This window comes from Tachypleus tridentatus, chromosome 8 (assembly GCF_004210375.1).
Source record: "Tachypleus tridentatus isolate NWPU-2018 chromosome 8, ASM421037v1, whole genome shotgun sequence".
NCBI lineage: Eukaryota > Metazoa > Arthropoda > Merostomata > Xiphosura > Limulidae > Tachypleus > Tachypleus tridentatus.
The window spans coordinates 125,806,725-125,830,592 of record NC_134832.1 but is presented as its reverse complement, the minus strand read 5'-3'; the positions used below and the strand labels follow the sequence as shown (position 1 = coordinate 125,830,592).

Here is a 23,868-nt window from a genome sequence, read left to right as displayed (position 1 = left end):
ACACCGAAAAGTTATGAAACAAAGTATACATTGTCAGAAGAAACATTAGAACGTTTCATATATATGTAAAAACGACTGATATGGGTTGGGAATATTTTTATGTAGAGGAGCGAACAATGTTTCGACCTTCTTCGGTCATCGTCAGGTTCACTGACCGATAGCTGACCACTTGTTTGAAGGGGATTGTGTAATTGAGTGTAGAAATGTAGAGGGCGTCTTAGATGTTTGATTATGTTTATTAACATAGGTGTAAAGGTGTTCCTTTCTAAGCACGCCCTCTACAATGTAATCTGCACCTTCAGTTATAGGCGCGTTACAAAACTGAAATATGATCTTGTTACTTGGTTAATAATACTTTGTAGGAAGATGGTACTGTTAACCAGTTGTCCGACCTTTGGTCAAAAGTTCTAAATTAGGGACAGCTACTTATCAATTTTGGGATCTCTGACTTGGCTGCTTAATCTGTGTGACAGATAAAATGTCATTCAATTTGAAAGTGAATATTGTAATGAATAATAGTTACATATTATTCCGTCAGTTGTCTTATTTTAGTCATTCAATTTGGATACTGGTGATTTTAGTTCTCCAAGTAACTAATACTCTTGTTTTTGATCCACCTGAAGACTGGTGTTAGAAATATTTACATTTAAATATATTAATAATTATAAGTATTTTTTAGGTTAGGTACGTTTCTGGTGACAATTGAAAATTATTTTTTCTCTTAGAAATCACATTACTATGATATTTTCATCATTACTTTATCAACGTTAAGCCTTGATTATTGTAACTTGTCATTGTTTTTAATGAAGAAGTTTTTACTTAATTATTTTATCTAAAGCTAATTCGTACTATTTTAATTCTCAAAATTGTGACCGTTAAACTTAAAACGTTGTTATTGTATATAGAGAAAGCAATAAAAAAAACATGTAAGTCAGTTAATTAACATCCTTTAGTATCATGTGTCTAACATATTTAACCCTAAAACTATCAACGATTTCCATATGAAACCACATCGAATTATTAAAAACGTTTTTCTAAGCTATTATTTATCTACTCATTGTTTGATGACCCACAACTTTCTTGTTTCCAGAATCCTTAAAAAAATATGAGACACATAATAATATAAATAAATTACCGTGAAATTTTATTTAAGCCCCTATTTGGTGCTTGGGTGTTCACGTGTATTTTCCACACGAAGTGCGTAATTTCACTTTTTTGTTTCTTAATATTTGGTTTTGTTACTAAAAAAAAACCCAGCAAGAACAAAACAAATTTATTCTGTTACATGCGGCCCGGCATTGCGATGTGGATAAGGCATTCAACTTGTAATCAGAGGGTCGCGGATTCGAATCAACGTCACATGCTCGCCCTTTCAGCTGTGGGGACGTTATAATGTGCGGTCAATCCCACTATTCGTTGGTAAAAAAGTAGCCCAAGAGTTGGCGGTGGGTGGTGATGACTAGCTGCCTTCCCTCTAGTCTTACACTGCTAAATTAGGGACGGCTGCGCGAAATTCAAAACAAAACAAAACAAAACAAAACAAAACTAATGTTATATAATAAGTGAATCATATACCTCGTGGACAATTTACAACACTGCGGTACTACCTGTGGGGGTTATATAGTGATTGTGTGTGAAGATAAGGTAGGATATGTTTTATATAATTTATGCATTTTAAAAATATATTATATATAATTTATAAGGAATTTATGCTGTTTTTACTAACTTGTAATCCAGACAGTAACGAAGAATTACGTAGTTTTTCAGTTTAAGATTTTGTTTATTTCTTTCAGAATTTCGCGCAATGCCACACGAGGATTAACTGAATGTAACCGTCCCTAACTGTGAACATAAAGACTAGAAGAAAGGCAGCTAGTCATCACCACCCACCGCCAACTCTTGGGATACTGTTTTACCAACGAAAATTGGGACTGATCGTCACATTATAACGCTTTCAGGGCTGAAAGGGCGAGCATATTTGGTGTATCGGGGTTTCGAACATGCAACCCTAGGATTACTAGTCGAGTGCCTTGACTATCTGGCTGTGCTGATTCCGGACAGGTTATTTTCAAGGTTTCGAGGTCATCATTGTTCACGAATTGGACAAAATGGAAAACACGTAGTCACCAAAATATTGCATTTTTTAATACACAGTTAAGAGGAGAATAAGTGTCCTTATGTATTACTGTACCTATTTACAAATATTAAATAATGATGAAAACAATTATATTCAGTTGTTATTCTTTATTAAAACATGCAGTACTTTACCACTCATTTCCTTCATATAAAATATATATAATTAAATAATGTAATCACACTTTTATAATAATTTGGAATTACACATCCGCTTATTTAATACTGTGTTGCTCACACGAAGAAAATTTATATTAAAAAGATTATCAGAAACGAAAAACCACTTTTTACGAATCTTCGCTAGTTGCATGTTGGGTAATGCCGAATGTCCACTAGTTGTATGTTGGGTAATGCCGAATGTCCAGATATTACACCATATCTTCCGTGGTGTACAAGTCACACAGTTAACATCTTATCTATATCACTCTCAATACTAATTGTTTGATAAACTTGAGACTTTTTATCTAGATGAACCACTAGGTGTCGCTTCTCTCCGAGCTCGTAATTTTCTTCCTCGTCATCAGAAGAACTGTCGTTTCGACCACCAGGATTTCGCCGGAATCGGTGCAAATTTGTGCCAACCAAGATAATGATTATAGCAGCATAGAACACAATAACTACCTGAAAACCAAAGTAATTATTACTAAAGGTGTAAGTTAACTATATGGTCGGTGAATAATTATTTTGCACGTGTGTATTTCTGGTTAAAAAAACTTTTACAACAAACATGTTTTTATCGAAAACAATAATGAAACCAGACTGAAAATGCACACTCTTTGTCAAATAGAAAACAATTACATATTGGTGCGCTTATTCCTATAGTTCAAGATAATACAATCAGTAAAACTCTGTAAACTTTAGAAATAAAAAGATCAGTAAATAACAGATAATTAATATGTTAACAATAGAAATATCGATATTTGGGTTAAACAAGGCAATGGAATATATACTGTATAACACGATTTTACTCCATAATATTTTAATGTAATCACAATAGACACGAATATAGCAAGTTCCACACAAAATTCATGAATATCACAGAAAATACGTTTGCTAGATAATAAAACGAATATTCAATTGAACAAGTTTCAACTGAAAAGCGTGTATTTTCCATTAAATACATGAAATTCGTCAGGAAAATTAACGCTAATAAAAAAAGTTGTACATTGTTACTATAAAAATAGTTTGTATGCTTTACACTGTAAAGTTTTATAGTACAGTATCTAAGCTGTACTAACCACAGTGATGGTGCAACAAATTTTAACATTATAAGTCCTCAAACTGACCGTTGAATCATCAAGCGTTTATTTGACAGATCATTTTTGGTCTACTAAAATTTCATGAAATTCATCTGAGGTTTTTAGCCACTTGCATAGAAGTTGCTTTTCTAATTACTTACTAAAGGGTACAAGTACATATCACAAGTGTAACTTTTACCGAAATTCGTTGCAAACCAAACTCATTCAGGTTGCTTTCCTACTCACTAACTAAATGATACAAGTACGTACTAAACATGGCCAGACTCATGAAGGTTGCTCGTATATAACCACTAAGTAAATGGCATAAGTATACATATTTAAAGTAGTCGTATTATTGTTAGATCAAAAATATCTTTAATCTATAATTTATTGTTAATTAGTTACTAGTAACTGAACTGTCGGTGTATTCTAAGAGGGTTATGAAATGATCATAAAGAACTTACTGTGACGTAAATAATGGCGTCTGTGGATTGGTCAGGAAAAATCACCCGAACTGTACGGTGAGAATCTGCTCGAATAGCGCTTGGGGTGAGAGTGTTGTTACAAACGCCTTTCGACAGGAACCTAAAGAAGGAAAATATTAGTTTAAATTTGTTTCACTTAAAAATTATATCTGTAGGTAACATTAACAAGTAGTAGAAACACTTTTGGATATACAACGGGAATAATTAAATCAGACCGGTAGGTAAGAGCATGGAAACTGACCCAAAATATAGTTCAGGTAAGTTTAATTTTAGACCTACATTTAATTAACTGAAAGTATACTTCATTAATACAGAAAGTTGCATGCAGCTTTTAATATATCATGTTTTGTTGCAGATTGTTTTTGAGAATTTGAGTCTGTCTTTAGAGTGCGCTCGTGGCCAGTGACTGTGATGGAAATGTTCTGTTCCTGTTGAGTATTTCAATACATATATCGGCATTTGTTGGCCACGTAGGTTATAGACGTCTCTTTGTAAAGCTAATAAATACCCGTATTAAAATATCTCTATATTTTTATTAATCTTGGGGTACTAAAAAAATTGATCTCTTCAGAAGAAGAAGAAGAAAAACAACAGTTTCTTAACGAAATTATATTACGAAGTTTCAACCAATTGGTCTTTCCAATAACAACAGACATTTGCCAATGTTTTAAGGAGCAAATTTTAACTAATATGCTATCAATGAAACGAAGTGAGGTTAGTCCTTCTGGAGTTTAAACTTTAATGGCAGACAGGCAAATAAAAAGTTAACTTTCATATTGATTACCCGCGTGTTGTAACGGACAAGATGAAGTTCATAACATCCAATCATCAGCGGTCTTTTGTGAACATGACAGTCAATAACTCTGGTGCTACTGAAATATTTCTAAAAATAATAAAATACAATAGCCCCCACTATAATTTGCCTCTTTTCTACGAACATTTAGATATATGTATAACAGAGATATGAATTGAAGTTAAATCTGGTTGAATACTTTTTTGTAGATACCTAAGATTATAATTCGCCACTTTTCTATTTTTTACTTAGTGTTTTTATTAACTCCGCCTACCGAAAGTAAACAGAGGTTACGTTAACACTTCTTTATGTGTTTGTACGCAAGAGTTCTCGAAAAGGCTGAACGGGTTTGAACGAATGCTCGTATACATTTAGACTGTCACCCAACTTAGAGGTGATTACCTTTTTTAAGGACCAAGTTCTGAGATCAAAGTTACAGCAATGTCACGAAATCCAACAAATCCTTACCTGTTATCACGGAGTCCGAATTGTTCACACTCTGTTTGCTCTATTACTCACTCAAAAATGAAATTTGGGTGACATATGTAGAATATTATTCCTCATTGTCTGGCCAAAAATAGTCCATGTCCGTTAATTTCAACAGAAATATGGACACAGTTTTGTATTTTTTGAGAGCCGATTATGATCAATACTGCCTGGCGGAGGTATACACTTTACTGATCTTATGTAAGCCTGATTTTATCTAATTTATTGACTGATCCAAAATCATCTTCAATCATTTCCATTACAAGAAAAAATAGTAGCAATCACTTTTGTGAGACGTTCAAGTACTTTTGATAATTCCTTGTTTATCAACTGTCCAGTAACTGATTCTGTAAAAACATATAAATCTCCTCGTGCTATATTTTGATTCAAGAAATATCTACAAGACCAACAGAAGATACTGCGCATTAGAATGTTTTCTGGGAAAAAAGCAGTCAGAGGAATATTTCATCCATGCTGAACATTTGTAACAGTCCTCTAAGATTCTAGGAAAACCGAAGAACATTAGTTAGAAGTCAATGATAAACTTTTCAGTTTTCCTAAATGTTCAACTTATTTACTCTAGAAAGTACGAATACCAACAGGATTTATTCAATATAGAAAGTTAAAAGAACAGCATTCGAGGCAAACACGGTGTTGCAACTGTTGTCCAGATTACGCCGTTTATTTCTGTGTTTGTTTAGGTACAAATGTTCTCTACTTGTTACTGGTTCTTTCAAGTACGTTGCAATATTTTATCAATTGTAAATGAAACCCATCGTTTGAAGTATATACGTACATGGATATTGATTTATCTTTATGAATTGCTTCGAAATAGCAAATAGAACAGAATAGCACACTTTAACGATTAAAGATGGCAACAGGAAGCTACTTTATGCGTATATATTGATGTATTTGCTGAGATAACTAACAAAAAGTAAAAATTCTACAATGCAAAATGTTAGAGCCACGAGAAAATCTAGTATTACGTTGTAGGCTACCAACTCGATACTGAAGTATTTTGTTTTGTTTGTTTTTGTATTTCGCGCAAAGCTACTCGAGGGCTATCTGCGCTAGCCGTCCCTAATATAGCAGTATAAGACTAGAGGAAAGGCAGCTAGTCATCACCACTCACCACCGACTCTTGGGCTACTCTTTTACCAACGAATAGATGGATTAAACGTCACATTATAATGCCCCCACGGCTGAAAGGGTAAGCATGTTTGGTATGACGGGGATTCGAACTCGCGACCCTCAGAACGCCTTAATCCACCTGGCCATGCCGGGCCAAGTAAATAAGTAACACAACCTGAATTGATGTAGACTAAACTAAATATAATTTCTCAAATAATTTCTCTAAAAAGAGTCTCAGTTTTATTCAAATTAATTTGTAAGATTCATTTCTCATGCAATTCTAATTTTCAAAATGCGACAAAATACAATTTCCAGTGTCATAAAGAGTCTTTGATTATATGACAAAATTATATGTTATTAAGCGTACTTAAAAGAACCATGCAATATTTGAACAAGTGAGTTTTCTCTGGAACACTCTGCTGTATCAGTTCTTTAATAGAAATGTCAAGTTGGCTGATATATTCCAGGAAAACCTAGAATCTAGCTAAGTGGCTCAGTGACATCTATCACAGTTCCCAGTGTGTCTTAAGAAATGTAACTTTAGCCTCTACACTCGAACTCTTATAAAATCTTAATGTAATTAGTGAAGCGTAATAAAAATAATAATACTTAGACCAGATGGATGTTCTTGACCATTTCATCTGTTGAAATCCATTATAGGTATCACACTAATCTAAACAAATACGGAGATCGTGTCATTTGTAATGAGCGGAGGGATTTGCAATATCACATTACGGCATATCAAGTAGGACTGTCTCATTATGAGAATATTATTATCTCTTATTCACCGTCTCTGTCTATTTGTTCTCGGTCTGTTTTAGTCTAATATTTAAGAGTTGTATTAAAACTTATGGTGATAGAACGGACAACTTCTAAGATTATAAGTTTGACAAGTGTAAGAGTAATGTAATGATCACGCTGAGTCTCGTATAATTGATTTAATAAAAAAAACCGAACTGCTAAACAATTTTTAAAGAGGTCATGAAGATGTAAAACATTAAGTTAGAAAAGTAATTTTGCTCGTGTGAGACTTATCTCTTCTATATGTTCTTCATTTGTCGTCGTTAAGGTTTTCGATAACTAAACCAAAGAAAATTAATTTCTTGTTTTTATGGACTTGATAAGATATTAATATAGTTTATTAGGATTACGTCATGAAATACGAGTAAAAAATGTTAATAAATATACGTAGTTTACAATTATCAGTAAACTCTTCACAATAATGTGCCCTAAATATTTATGTAGCATTCTACTTTTTGAAGTTTGGGGTTTATTTATTTGAAGTTGTTCTGATGACCTTTAGAACGAACCAGCAATAAACCAGGTTCTATGATTTATTGGACGGCAAGAAATATGATTTGCGTAGTACATGGTATAGCGTATGTTATAAACAGAAAGCCATAGGTGTAGGTAGACACAGTATTTGTCTTTTTTCTTTACTGGTTTACTGAATGGAGAGAACAAAGAATAAAAACTACATGCAATAAATATAAACAGAGTGCGTGTTTGTGTAATAGCACATTGGGCTATCTATTTTGTTCACCTGGGGGAATCGAAACCCGGATTTTGCCGTTGCAAGTCCTTAGACTAATTGATGTTTCTTCTGGAGGACCGAACGATACGCATTCTGTTGATAATGAACAAGTGATGCAAGTGATGGATATATTCTCTTCACTAGTCAAGGAACCAGGTAAACTAAACATGATCACTGGCCAAGAAACCATGTAAACGAGCTATATTCAGTTCTGTCCTTCAAATTTATAGAATTACTTGACGAAATATGTCTGATAACTTGCATAAAAGAATCTAAGATAAAATATAAATTTTCTTCATGACTTCAGCTCAGAGACTGATATGACCTTTACAGTTAAAATGTTTACTTGTAGATTTATGAACTGAAAGTCTATTTAATTAAACCTTAACACTGATTAACATAATGTAGCTTAGTCTTAAAACCAATGAGGAAATGTGTTTTTCATAAAAACATAACAACATTATCGTTATCGGGAATACAATGTAAAAATTATTGTTCTTGATACTTTCTTTATATAGCAAGCTGTTTCACCAAACATTAACTTAACCAGTTTCTGTTTATTATTACACAATCACGGCTTCAATTGAGCGCATTTTGAGGAGCCATAAACCCTCATACGCTAGCCACAAGGCCATGATCGCCCCCTCGCGAAGAAATAGTCAAAGTTCGAACGGAATTTAAGTGGTTACAGGCACTGTGATAAACTACGTTCACTGTGATTGTGCTACGCAGAAGACAAACGAGCTTAGTGGTTAAGACACTTAATTCACAATCTGTGAGCCGCGAGTTCAAACTCCTTTACCAAATATGCTCGTCCTTTCAGCCATTGGAGTGTTATAATGTGACCGTCAATCCAACTATTCGTTGGTAACAGAGTAGTTCATGAGTTGGAAGTTAATGATACTGAATACTATGGTCTACCACTTATAAAGTAGAGATGGTTATCACAGATAGCACCTGAGTCGCTTTGTGTGAAATTAAACAAAGAAACAAATTACAGGAAGCAGACGATTTAACTAGTTCATGCTGGAAATTAGTCACCTATTACAATTTCCTATAATTATAATATGTACAGTAAAGCTATAATACGAACAGTTTTTAATGTGGAACATGTGATAAATGTTCCATTGAAATATCTGACGATTGATATTGAGCGTTATAATTGCATACAGAGCTTCAGAAATTCCAATTATAGAACAGTGTTCACTCGTGGAGAAAACGACCTTGTATGTGCGCGGCAACCTTATTGGTTTTTCTGATGTGTTAAGCGTATAATGATTGGTGCTGAGTGCACGTAAAGCAAACATGTCATTTTCAGATCTAAAAGAATGTGAACAAGTGCTATCATACGAAGTCTGCCAACATGGGGACACTCATCTATAGAAATAGAAGAGACTTGTCTATTCTCTTCAGCTTTTTCATTTCCGTTGATCATTGAAGCCTTAGTTTATCTCTCTGTCCATCTCTCCATCGCGGGATTGAATGAAGGATGCTTTTGTTGTTTCGCTTAGTACATCATCTAAGTTCGCTGTAGAACTGATTAGGTGGAAGACTGAAATTATGGCCGAGTAAGATATAATATTAACAGATAAACTGAGATACACGTATTATAAAAATAAACCACAAGAAACGGTGTAATTTGGAATGTCAAACTCTTAATATCAGAAGTGCGATTTGGTGTTACTAAGTATAAGTCAATGTCTGGTTTAGTATTACTGAGTGTAAGTCTGTTTGTTTGATTGTTTGTTTTGGAATTTCGCACAAAGCTACTCGAGGGCTATCTGTGCTAGCCGTCCCTAATTTAGCAGTGTAAGACTAGAGGGAAGGCAGCTAGTCAGCACCACCCACCGCCAACTCTTGGGCTACTCTTTTACCAACGAATAGTGGGATTGATCGTCACATTATACACCCCCACGGCTGGGAGGGCGAGCATGTTTTAGCGCGACGCGGGCGCGAACCCGCGACCCTCGGATTACGAGTCGCACGCCTTACGCGCTTGGCCATGCCAGGCCTGAGTGTAAGTCAAAATCTCGTTTTGTATTACTAAGTATAAGTCAATGTCTGGTTTGATATTACTAAGTATAAGTCAAAGTTTGGTTTGATATTACTAAGTATAAGTCAAAATCTCGTTTTGTATTACTAAGTATAAGTCAATGTCTGGTTTGATATTACTAAGTATAAGTCAAAGTTTGGTTTGATATTACTAAGTATAAGTCAAAGTCTGGTTCAGTATTACTAAGTATAAGTCAAAGTCTGGTTCAGTATTACTAAGTATAAGTCAAAGTTTGGTTTGGTATCACTAAGTATAAGTTAAAGTCTGGTTTGGTATTACTAAGTATAAGTCAAAGTCTGGTTTGGTATTGCTAAGTATAAGTCAAAGTTTAGTTTGGTATCACTAAGTATAAGTTAAAGCCTGGTTTGGTATTACTAAGTATAAGTCAAAGTCTGGTTTGATATTACTAAGTACAAGTCAAAGCCTAGTTTGGCATTGCGAAGTATACATCGAAGTAATGGTTTAATAAATCATAGTATGAATTAATATATTTAAAGGATTGTCCAAATTCCAAGTCCTCCAGCGGTATGTCTGCGGATTAACACCACTAGAAACTGGGTATCAAAACTCATGATAGGCAGAGCACAGATAGCTTGTTGTGTAGCTCTGTGCTTAATTCCAAGAAAACAGAAACCGAATTTAAACAGCTCTGCGCACCACTTATTCCAGTCTAACAGCACGTGATTACGACATTATAGTGTTTGTTTTAGCACAATAGCTACACAAGGTACCATCAGCATTATGTGTCTGCAGTGGGAATCGACAACAGTTTGTTAGGATTATTAACCCTGAACCATTCGGAGTATGCGGTTCGCAAAAATATTATCTACGTTTATCAATATATGTGTAAAAACAACATACGAGTTTTTATAAATGTGTCGAATTCCACAGCTACATAAATCTATACTCTTAAAAAAAACAAACGCAAAAGGCAAAATATGAGACAAATTGTTAATAAGTTTATTCCGGGTAGTTCTGTATGACATGTGTGAAACTTTGCACATTCACTGCTGAACATCCAAAGTCTGCAAAGGCGAAGCCCACGCTCACTAGGTGAAGTTTAACGTCACTCAACGTCAATAACGAGTACGCCCCCCGTGAGCAACAATAACTGCTTGGCATCTCCTGCCCATGGAAGCGATGAGATGACGAATCACATCCTGTGGAATGGCTGTCCACTCAGCTTGCAAAGCTGCTGCAAGCTGAGGTAGAGACTGCGGTTGAGGTTGTCGCCGTCGCAGACGTCGGTCCAACTCGTCCCAAAGATGTTCGATGGGGTTTAAATCTGGTAATCTGGAGAGCCAGGGAAGAACGTTGATGTTGTGGTGTCTCAAAAAGACAGTGGTGAGTCGGGCTGTGTGAAGACGGGCGTTGTCATATTGAAAAACGTCGTTGACTTTCACCATGATGGGTTGCACATGGGGCCTAAGTATCTCGTAGACGGTTGCGTACAGCCTGATCGGAAATCCTACGCAACCCTGGTATGGGTGAGGCAGTAGACGTCGCAGTGGTGGTCCTATCCCGAAGATGACGTAACCGGATGTTGCGATCTTGTGCGGGCGTTGTCACACGAGGTCTGCCAGATCGTGGACGGTCACGAGTTGATCCATGTTGTTGGTGACGATTCCATAGCCTTGTGATGGTGCTTGGGTAAACATTCACAGCTCTGGCAACATCTGATCGAGATTTGCCTGCTTCCAAGCGACCAATGGCGTTGTTGCGTTGTGCTTCAGTCAATTTTGGCTAACTGTATTGCGTGTCGGTGGCTTAACACTGAGCTATGGAAACCGAGAACCCGTCACTTTTATAGGGATTTTGCACATGTTGCACTTGCAGAACATGCAGATCTCTCAAACAAATTTATTGGACATGCATGCGTTTTGGCGAAAATTCCGATGTTTTCCTCCGTTTTCAAAGTGCACAACTTTTATTGTTATTTTGGTCTGACAATCAGTGCCTTAACACGTGTAACATCACATACTCTGAGCTTGTAACGTTATTACATATATTTCTTTTTAAAATTAAAATATCCCTTTTGCGTTTCTTGTTTTGAAGAGTATATTTAATAAGTTAGATAGTTTCTGAAAAGATAAATATAATAAAGTAAAGAAGTGATAACGTATCCTTTAAATGGTTTCAATGTAAATTATTAACCACAAAGTAAATATAATATAACAGGTTACTCTAAATTAGTGTAGGTTACAAGCTTAACGATGCAGAATAACTCAAAGTTAAGCGCGGAATGAAGGGAAATGACGTTTTTATAAGGTGTTTTTGGTTTTCTGTTTTGTTTGTTACAAAAATTTTTATAGAAACCTTTATCCATAACTACCAGTCTCTCACTAATACAAGCTGAGGGTCGCGGGTTCGAATCCCTGGCTTTCAGCCATGGGGGCATTATAATGTTTCAGTCAATCCCACTATTCGTTGGTAAAAGAGTAGGCCAAGAGTTGGCGGTAGTTGGTGATTACTAGCTGCCTTCCATCTAGTGTTACACTGCTAAATTAGGGACGGCTAGCGCAAATAGTCCTCGTGTAGCTTTGCGCAAATTTAAAAACAAACAAACAAAGAACAAACTGTCTATTCGTTTTATATTTTATCTAAATAAAATTATAACAGAGTTGTATATTTGTAAACTATAAATATTTATTCTAAGAATTAATGGTGAGTACATTATGAGCCCCTTCAGTTTATCAAAACTTATTTTTTCGAATTTATTAGTTTAACAAATTGCTTACGTGTTCACAACTTTGTCGATTCCAGTGAAACTGATAAAATACAAACCAGGTAGTTGCTGTTGTTTGTAATTAAGCACAGATCTATACAGTGGGCTGTTTGTACTATTCCCCACCACGGGTATCATTACCTAGTTCCTAGCATACGATCCGCTGTGCTGCTGGGACGTTCCAGGGTCAGATAAAGAAAAATAACATGATTTTTTTCTAAATTTACTTTCATCAGGTGTTCATCAGAGTAAAGTACTTGCAAAAACATCAGAAAAAAACTAAATTTAGGAAAATTGATTTTTAACTCCAGAAAAAAAGGAAAAGAACAATAACAAAAACATTTGTTAAAATTAAAGAAAGGTGACGTCATTAATGATAAAGGATGCAACGTCATAGGTTCTCATCGTAATTTACCAAAAATGCTTAAAAACAACCCTCTCATTAAACCAATAATCTAGAATACACACACTTATAGTGAAACATCTGACGGTTTATTTACAAAACTCTTTTGTTACGTTTTGTTTGTTGGTAAGCAATTAAGGGTAAAGTTACACAGCGGATAATTAATCTCATTATTTTTATAGTTATGATCCCTCACTTATCACCGAAACACCGGAAGTTTTCTACCAGAATGAAGGTTCGGTTGAAATTTGTTCTGAGATCTCCAAACAACTCACGAGCTTAAGATTTGATGAGCTAGTTTATTGTGCAAGTCGCCATAATTATTTTTATATTTAATTTTATTAGTGTTTGTGCAGTAATGTTATTTGGAAGAAGGCAATTCAAATGAAGAAAAACAAATTTTGCTCTTTATAATGATACACTGAGCAATGGGTAACAAAACCGTTTCTTACTTAGTTATTAAACTTTACTGCTTTAATTCTGACAGCGTTATTTATGACGAAATAGATGGCGCTGTTATAGACTCATAATTAGCAGCTAGTCTCACAACCCTTTTGTATGTTATTCTAACAGTAAAGGTTCGAAAACTGTCCAGAAAGTTATAAACCTGACTGATATTGGAGGCAGTGATGACGATAATTTTTTGTTAACCTGAAGATGACCTTAGAAGGTCAAGACGTTGTTCTCTACTTTACTTTAATAAAAGTTTTAATACCTATACCAGCCTTCTTGGGGCCCGGCATGGACACGTGGTTAAGACACTCGATTCGAAATCCGAGGGTCGCAGGTTCGAATCTCCGTCACACCATACATGCTCGCCCTTTCAGCCGTGGAGGCTTTATAATGTTACGGCCAATCCCACTATTCGTTGGTAAAAGAGTCGCCCAAGAGTTGGCTGTGAGTGGTGATGACTAGTTGCCTTACCTTTGGTCTTACACTGCAAAATTATGGATAGCTAGCGCAGATAGCCCTCGTGTAGCTTTGCGCGAAATTTAAAACAAAACAAACCAAAACAAAACCAGCCCTCTTGAGATATATTGATGACACTTTTATTAGTTTTAAGAAAAAACAATGTTTACTATCCTCGTCACTTTTATAGTCGGTGTTTTTATGTCGGATAGAGTACAGACAAAATACATAAAATTATTCAATATTATGCACTAAGTGGACCTCACTGACTGTGAACGGTATAATAATAAACTGCCAGGTCGAGACAGAAATTAATTAAATGTAAGTGGATAAATAACTTTATGATGAGGAGCAGGATAAGATTGTTTAACTATAAATTATAGACTTACTATCCTACCGTTTGGTGTGACGGGTATTCAAACTGGCGACCCTCAGGTTACGAGTTGAGCTCCATACATGCTCGACCTTTCAGCCGTGGGGCATTATTATGTGACGGTCAATCCTATTATATATTGTAAAAAGAGTAACCCCAGAGTTGGCGATGGGTTTGACTAGTTGCCTTCCCTCTGGTCTTACACTGATAAGGTAGGAACAGCTAGCCCTTTTACACTAGATGTAATATGGAAAGCATGCACAAATCAGTGGTATGCATTACGCACACCAATCTTTTGATGAAGTTTTTTATAATACATGTATTGTAAAGATGTTACGTGGCGGAGCTCTAAAATCGCACGTGGACACCAATGAATTTCATCAAAACTTAGCTTACTTGACAACCAAATATCTCTGTTGTCGCAATAAAGACGATCTTCCACCTAGATAAGAATACCGTGCCTATCATGCACATATTATAATCGAATTACTGTGTCTTTACAAAACATACAATATTTATTTGACTGTATAAATCAATGGTTGTAATCAATGCTTCTAAGCATATGAGTAAATATTTCAGATACATTTGGGTGATTCCACAAAGTCTGGAAAGCTATATAAATCGATGGATACAATAGAAACAGGCAGCTACTCAAGAGAACTTATTTAAAGCCACGGAGATAAGACTGTTAAGAACAATGTGTCAAATGTTTATTTCGTCCTAAACTGTCTTTACAATTACAGTTAGAAATTATGTGAGAGCATGCCTAATAATATCATGCCTTCTTCTGAACAAAATACAAGAATTAAAGAGACATCAAAGACAAGCCTCAAAATTATATTCTGAACTTGGTTCATAAACTCAAATGTTGTTTTATATTATGATTTCGACTTAATTGTGTTTCTAGCTTACGGCGAAATAAAAAAAAAAGTTTATTTGTGCACACACATAATGTTTTACATTTGGTGAAATTATTTTAGTTAAGTAAAATTGGTTTCGTTTGTCTTGAATTTCATGCAAAGCAACACAAGGGCTATCTACACTAGCTCTCCTTAATTTGGCAGTGTAAGACTAGATAGAAGGCAGCTAGTTATCACCACCCCACGCCAACTCTTGGGCTACTCTTTTACCAGCGAATAGTGGAATTGGCCTTCACATTATAACGCCCCACGGCTGAAAGGGCGAAGATGTTTGGTGTGATGGGGATTTGAACCCGCGACCCTCGAATTACGAGTCGAGTGCCTTTACCACCTAGACATGCCGGGCCGTTAAGTAAAATATCCGCCTCCCCACTACCACAAATGGTGAAAGTGAAGACTTATAATGCAAAAATTTAGTGTTCGATATCATAGATGGGCACGGCACAGATAGCCCATTGTGTGGCTTTACGCTTAACAAGAAACCAAACATGAAGTAAAACACACCATTACTCTTACAAGTCTTCTCCTCCACAAAACTTTATTTGTTTTAAGAAATAGGCTTAAGTTTTTGTTGTTTGTCAGTAAACACAAACCTACACATAGCGCTATCTGTTCTTACCCATCACAGGTATCGATACCCGGTCTAGCTTTATAAGTTCGCAAACTCATGATGACGAGAAACCCACTTGAAGTAAAAATATATTCTCAAGACGGCTGGTATGGGTCTTAGTACTTTAATTAAAATAAAGTACAGAACAACGTTTCGACCTTCTTAGGTCATCTTCAGGTTAACAAAGGTCAAGGAAGGTTAACAAAGAGAGGTTCTTAACCTGAAGATGACCTAATAAGGTCGAAACGTTGTTCCGTACTTTGTTTTAATTAATGTTTTAATACCCATACCAGCCGTCTTGAGAATACAAGTCCTCAAACATACTACTGTGCCATTAGAGGGTGCTACAAATAATTTGCAACACAATAGCATTAGACAGTTATAAATATATATATAATGCTAATCTTTACTTGCTCAGTTGGGTTTGGTCAGAGTTCGAGATATGGATTCTATGCTCTCTCTACTAAATAGTAATCTTGGTCGTTATCAAACTAAAGATATCGCTGAATAAGTTCAGAACAGTAAGAATATCATACCTTGGCAAAAAAAATGTGTCTGTTATTAATGCTGACGACTCTACTATGAATGAAATGTTTCTATAATAACAAAAAAGCTCTTCTATGTTATCATTCCAATATTCCTTTAATGATAGCCAAACATCTAGTTTTGCCCGAGAGGTGACGCTTTAATTACAAAGTCGCTCTTATATTTCTAATGCTTCATCTTTTCCATAAGGCATAAGAATGGTTCTTGTGTGTGTGTGTGTGTGGTTTTTGTGATTAATTCTAATCACTGGTCGAAACACTAATCCTACAGTCCTTGTTAGTTTGTCTTAACAATTAATGCCAGACAAATGTAGAACAATAATTATATAAACAGCTTCTCCCTGCTTTTTCTAAACAATTAATTCGAACTTCGTTTCAAGGACGTTTCACCCAGTTTACGCGTAGTAGAGGCTCAGGTTTAATGGATTGCTTTTGCTAGTTTCTATGGTGAGACGCCAATACATTTCCATTATGGAACCTCATACTTTAGAACAGAAAGAAGCAGTCCACTGAAACCAAAACACGACTCTTTCAGGTTATGAAGCACCACAGGGTTCCTATAGTAACCCTTAATTTTTCTCAAATTATGAATACTAAACTGAACAGAAACTCATCTGCCACCAATATATTGCTACAAGAAAATAAACTTGTTGTCTACAATTACGTAATAGAAATTCTAGAATAACTTTCTTTATTGCTTTGCTTGACGATTATTTCTGGTTTTAAGATCAAGTAATGCTTCTAAAATCTGTATTTCCTTGTATACGGTCATCACCTTGAGACGGAAGAGATTTTTAAAAATTGCTTCTGGTTTGTTTGTTTGTTGCAGAATTTCGTGCAAAGCTATTCGAGGGCTATCTGCGCTTGCAGTCCCTAATTTAGCAGTGTAAGGCTAGAGGGAAGGCAACTAGTCATCACAACCCACCGCCAATTCTTGGGCTACTCTTTTGCCAACGAATAGTGGGGTTGACCGTCACATTATAACGCCCCCGCGGCTAAAAGGGAAAGCATGTTTGGCGCGACCGGGATTCGAACTCGCGACCCTTAGATTACGAGTCGAACTCCTTAACCACCAGGTCATGCTGGACCCAAAATTGCTTCTACTTTCCCCTATGTAGTTAATTCTGGCCAAAAGTTGAGATATATATTCAAGAGTTATTCCTACTTTTCCCTAGCCTCCTCACAGTGGCAAATTAATATATTTACAGACTTATACCACTAGAAACCGGGTTTTGATACCTCTGGTGGGTGGAGAACAGATAGCCCTTTATGTACTTTGTGTTTAATATCAAACAACAACTTTTCCATAATAAACGCCCCCAGTGGCACAGCGGCATATCTGCAAACTTATACTGTTAGAAACAGGGTTTCGGTACCCTTGGTGAGCAGAGATTTTTGTGAAGCTTGTGTTTAATAATAAATAACAATAACCCTAAGGAACTCTTCGAGATAAGATGGGGTACATTTCAGATCATTCTCAAGATTTCGTTAGGAGGATAATTCTGTTCGTGATGTAGAAATTGGTAGTTGTCCTATTCCCTAAAGGAATAATTCGAGTCACAAGACGAGACAGGAACTATAGAGCTGTCTGTATTATCTCCTATAGAATTAATTCTAGATATTAAGCGAAAGATGGATTCTAAAGATGCTACGTTTTTCATTTACGTCAAATTATGGCCTAAGAATGGAACAGTAAAACTAGCGCGACACCAGTTGGCCGATTTTAGTTTGTTGCAAAAGAAAAAAGTTATTTTATTAAGCAATTGTTTAAATATTTGAAAGGAAGCCAAATCAAGGACTTCGTCTTAAAAGTATAATATGTTTCTAAGATGAGCATGTACAGTGATATATATAACAATATTTTATATGGTAAAAATATAATTTAATATCTTTATATACATTTGTTTGTAAAACCTTTAAATATTCTATTAATTTTGAAAGTTTATGCGTACGTTTTTGTAGGTATTTCTAGTAATCTTTTAAACAACGAATGAAATTAATATTCGCTATACTTACAAGGACAATGTGTGTGTTTAATGTGCTGATTTGAACACTTTTACTACAATGCCCGAGGTCCCGTACTGCTAAGAGATCACTTAACATGTTTATTCATTGTAATATACTGCAACAACATTCATTTTCTATTTGTCCTGAAAGTACGCGCGCACCTTACTATCTAGTCCCCTGCCGGTACAGCGGTGAGCCTACGGATTTGTAACGCTAAAATCAGGGGTTTCATTCCCGTCGGTAGACACAGAAGATAGCCCGATGTGGATTTGCTGAAAAAACACACACACACATACAATCTTACTGTCTAAATGCAAATGCGCGCGCACTTCATTTCAACTGATGTAAAGAAAAGACAGATGTAAATATACTTTTGTGGACATTTTGTATAAACACATATTGAAAACTTACCAAAGTATTCTAAATGGTCTGATGTTAGATCGTAGAATAACGTTACATGTTTACTAACAGAACTTCTTTAAATTTTGAATTTATAGAAAAAAACAAAATAATCCTAATTGCAGACACTGATATTTTATGTTCACTTTAGTTAAGACTTTATTAATTACGGCCTATATTTAATAAAGAGATAAATTGTTTGTTTGGTTGTTTGTTTGAATTTCGCACAAAGCTACATAAGGGCTGTCTATGTTAGCCGTCCCTAATTTAGCAGTGTAAGACTAGAGGGAAGGCAGTTAATCATCACCACCCACCGCCAACTCTTGGGCTACTCTTTTATCAAAGAATAGTGTGATTGACTGTCACATTATAACGCCTCCATGGCTGAAAGGGCAAACATGTTTGGTGTAACGGCGAAAGGCTAAAGGAAAGGTAGCTAGTCATTACGAACCGCCGCCAACTTTTGGGATATTCCTTTCCTAAAAAAGAGTAGGATTGACCATCCTCCCCACGGCTGAAAGGGCGAGCATGTTTGATGTGACAGAAATTCAGATGACAAGCCGAGCGCCATGACCACCTGACCACACTGTGTCAGAGTTAAATTGATTCTGTAGGTTGTGTAAGTTTTTGTTTAGTTTAGTTAAGGCTGAATTTTACTGTAATTAATACTGTTAACAAATAAACATACAATATTATTCTACGAACGAAACCTTGGCAGGGTTTCGTGCAGAGAGAGACAAGTCTGAGTAATTCTCTCACAAACAGGAGTGTTCAGAAACATTGTAGTTGTTTTTCGCCCTCGCTCATGGAAGATTATTTATCTATACATGGGGGTTTTCATATGTTTTAATTTGGCTTTTTGAGGTTATGAAGTGAGGTGGGGCTGTATGAAAATGTCCAGGGAGAACGCAGAGCGAGACAAAGGCAGCAAAAAGGAAGTGTACAAGTCCGGAGCCCGCAGTTAAAAAAGAAGCTAGCAAGTACGGTAAAGGTTAGCCCTAACTTAATTAAAGCAAAAAAACCTACACAAGCAATAGTGTTAATTTTTCTCTTTATCGAATATAGGCCGTACTTGGTAAAGTTTTAACTAGCTTTAGACCTAAGACAAGTGTACTTATAAATTTCGGTGTCTGTGATTAGAATATTTTTGGTATTATTTCAGAAATCCTCTAAGGTTATATTACAACAAATATACTAATTTGACCACAGCTGTTTATCGGATTTCTTCCAGCTACGTAATATTCTTAGACAAAGTAATTTCCATGATAACAAACTTCAGTGAAAATGGTAAGGTCAGTCGTAGGTAATACATCTTTTCAACCTCTTGCAGATCCTTATTGTACATCTACCTAAACCACATGCACAAACATTCGTTAGAAATACATTGGGAAGATCCATAGGTGTGTATTATTGAATGGAATTGATCTATGTCCAGTATATTTGACCCACTTTTTTTTCAATGAAAACAACTCTAATTTTCTGATGTGACTGTAAATTTGTGAAATTACTGTTTGTTATTTTGGTAACGATATACCAAGATTCATTGAAATTATTTTGCTGGGATTGGATTATTGTCCTCTTTTATCATCATACTCTCCGGGTATGCTTCAAGTGTAATGTCATAGGACATTGTTATTCTGTTACGTTTATTGAATAACATTATCTCTCGGAAAGTACTTTGCTACTATAAGTTTTATTACCACATGCAAATTGTTTTCCCAAAGGACGACTAATGCTCAGTAATATTCGACAGTTCTTAAATAGCTGAATTACAGCATGTCTTCTATAATAAACTGAACATTTTAGGAGTTGAGGCAAAAATATTTATTTGTGCAAACGTTCTGAGAAAACTTAGCATATTAAGCATGTTAGTGAAAAACAAAGTATTTATGAATACCACTAATGTCTTACGTCATGTAGCTTATTATTCCAAATTCTTTATAGTTACTAATTCCTCTTAATTGCCTCATTTGTTCCAGTCATTATCTTTGTATTTACGTGCAAAAAATGCGCACATCATGCTCAAAAGTCACGCTTGTGTCAAATGTATAAAATTATAAATATTCAGCCAGCTCAAACAGTCATACTCAAAAATCACGCCTGTATCAAATGTATAAAGTTATAATATTCAGCTATCTCAAACAGTCATACTCAAAAATCATGCTTGTATCAAATGTATAAAGTAATAATATTCAGCCAACTCAAATAGGCATATTCAAAACTCACGCTTGCGTCAAACGTATAAAATAATAAATATTCAACCAGCTCAAATACTAGTGTCATACGTTTTTTATTCGTAGTGTACATCGAAATCAGTTTTTAACCTTTAATATAAGACTTTGTTGGTTCATTTTTAAGCTGCACAAAAAACGTTAACAAGTAACTTATGAATGTCTTCATTAACAACGACTGTTTCATGTTTATTCTTTAAACATATCGTGTAATACATCCTGAAATCAATAAATAGTATGTATTGAAATCGCAAAAGAACTGAGACATAGCTATTAAATATAATTAGCACAGATATGTCATATGTTTAAATCTCGTTCCAGGTTATCAGATTATGATTTTCTTGCTATGGAGTTTCATTGTTCTGAAAGTTTTTAACTCCACGAAAGTTACAAATATTTACAACTATGGATATATATACTCTATATCTACAGCATGAAATAATTAAATACATAGTGAGCATCTAAATGAAACCTACTGGTTTTCTAAACAAATATAAACTGATTTGTGAATTGTTCATCAGTTAGTATAATCTACATAACAACACATCGAAGTGGACTGGAAATTGTCTAGTGTTAGCGATCTTACTGCGAATCAGTGCGGTCCAATAAAACAAAACGGTAGGCCTTTACGTCACAAATTAAAAAAAAATATATTTATATATATATGTATACATTTGTAGTAATATATTTACTATAACCAGCTCACTAGGTTAAAGTATAGTTTCACAATCAGTCATTAGTTAAGGCTATTATGCTTAACTTTATAAAGATTGAAAAATGTAATGTAAAGTGCTACATAGTCAGCGACCATTCACATGCATTGAACAAACTTTAGTGACAATATTTATATTTTAATGAAGTTAGAAAGTAAATTAACTAATATAATTAGTCAGAGGTTTGAATATGTTGTTTAAACGCAGTCTTTCCTTACAATTTTACTCATTGTGCTATTTAACTTTATTAAAATGGAATTATTTTCACTATATATATAATGCTACTTCTTCTTCCAGTTAAAGTTACCTTTAGTGTCTTACTTCCTTTCGCATATATAGTGAATATTTTAATTTAATAACTCGTTCAGAGTAAAGCGCTTTGAACATTATGTGCATATAAGCTGATGTTTGGTTGTTTGTTGTTATGTTTTGTTTGTTTGTTTGTTTTTTTTTGGAATTTCGCAGAAAGCTACTCGAGGGCTATCTGCGCTAGCCGTTCCTAATTTTGCAGTGTTTTTGGTTTTTGAATTTCACGCAAAACTACATGAGGGTTATCTCCGCTAACCGTCCCTAATTTAGCAGTGTAAGACTAGAGGGAAGGCAGCCAGTCATCACCACCCACCGCCAACTCTTGGGCTACTCTTTTACCAACGAATAGTGGGATTGACCGTCACATTATAACGCCCCCACGGCTGAAAGGGCGAGCATGTTTGGCGCGACGGGGATGCGAACCCGCGACCCTCAGATTACGAGTCGCACGCCTTAACGCGCTTGGCCATGCCGGGTCTTTGCTGTTAAGTGCACAGCTACAAATGTTTTGTTTATGTGTATTACACACATTGGATATCGAAACTCGATATTTATCATTGTAAGCCTTCAGACTTACCACTTAGCCACGACAAGGTTCTGGTGTTTTAACTGAAAGATGCTGATTAAATTAAAATATTATTGTATGATTTTAAAACTGAACTGTTACCAACTGTGAACATGCACGGTTATCAGTAATATACAAACAAGAGACGTTGATAAACATGGAACTGAATTACAGAACTTTTCTAAAATGTCACAATATCACATTAAATAAATTATTGTCCGAATTTACTCTTTATAACCAATTTTATAATGTAAATGACCATATAAATATTTGGTTTACTGAATTATTACTTTAAGGCGTAACTTAGAGGTTTCATCCCTCTAACAGATACAACGTTGACAGTCTATTGTACAGATTTGTGCTAAAACAAGAGAAACCAAGAAAAACAATTACACAAACAATGTGACCACTAGTTTTGTTGATGAAATTGAAAATAATTACTACACAAATATTCTGAACTCCAAGCACTTCATTTTATGTATAGTTCTGTGTATATATACAAGAAAATGATCACACAAACACGTTAAATCGAAGTTAATTAATTAACCTGCTGTATTAACCAAGTGTTTGGTTTAACATTGTTTGTATATCATTATGACTTCATTCCATCAAGTAATAAACTGTACGAATCAGTATTACAAAAACAAATTCACAAACGTTCAGTAAAGGAAGGGCTGGGCCCGGCATGGTCAGGTGTTTAAGGCATTCAGCCTGTAATCTGAGGGTCGCGAGTTCGATTCCCGTCACACCAAACAATGGTTGCCCTTTCAGCCGTGGGGGTGTTATAATGTGACAGTCAATCCTACTATTAGTTGGTAAAAGAATAGCCTAAGAATTGGTGGTGGGCGGTGATGACATGCACTGCTAAATTGAGAACGGCTAGCGCAAATAGCTCTCGTGTAGCTTCGCGCGAAATTCAAAACAAACCTTACAAACTGAAGAAGGGCTGAATTGCCGAACAGTAAAAATATATAAGAATATGAATAAGAAAAGATTATAAGTCGTGAACTCGGAAACCAGACAGTGAAAACATAATAATTCTTCATTTCATGTATTTTCATTAAAACAACTTTGAAAGAAAAGACCAAGCCATGTGTTATACACACAATACAGACCATTCAAATTGTATTTATAGACATGATTTAATAGGTTGATAGTAATAACTGTTATAAACTGATGATTATAACTTGTGATTATTACAAATGATTTACAAAAGTCTTAAAATTCTATGAGTATTTCAATAAAGTAAAAGCAAGAATATTCTGCATTTTATCTGTCCATCCATTCATCCATCTGTCAATCTCTC

The 23,868-nt window shown here is 35.2% G+C and overlaps 1 protein-coding gene across 1 annotated transcript in view; it reads right to left on the bottom strand.

Moving 5' to 3' along the window:
- Positions 1–2,239: 2,239 nt before the first annotated feature.
- LOC143224275 (uncharacterized) overlaps positions 2,240–23,868 on the bottom strand; it is a 31,785-nt gene continuing 10,156 nt past the window's right edge. The window contains exons 2-3 of the mRNA XM_076452678.1: positions 3,836–3,956; positions 2,240–2,754 (exon numbers count right to left, since the gene is read on the bottom strand). Of these exons, the coding sequence (XP_076308793.1) occupies positions 2,530–2,754; positions 3,836–3,956 (346 nt within the window). The 3' untranslated portion in view covers positions 2,240–2,529. The remainder of the gene's footprint in view (positions 2,755–3,835; positions 3,957–23,868) is intronic.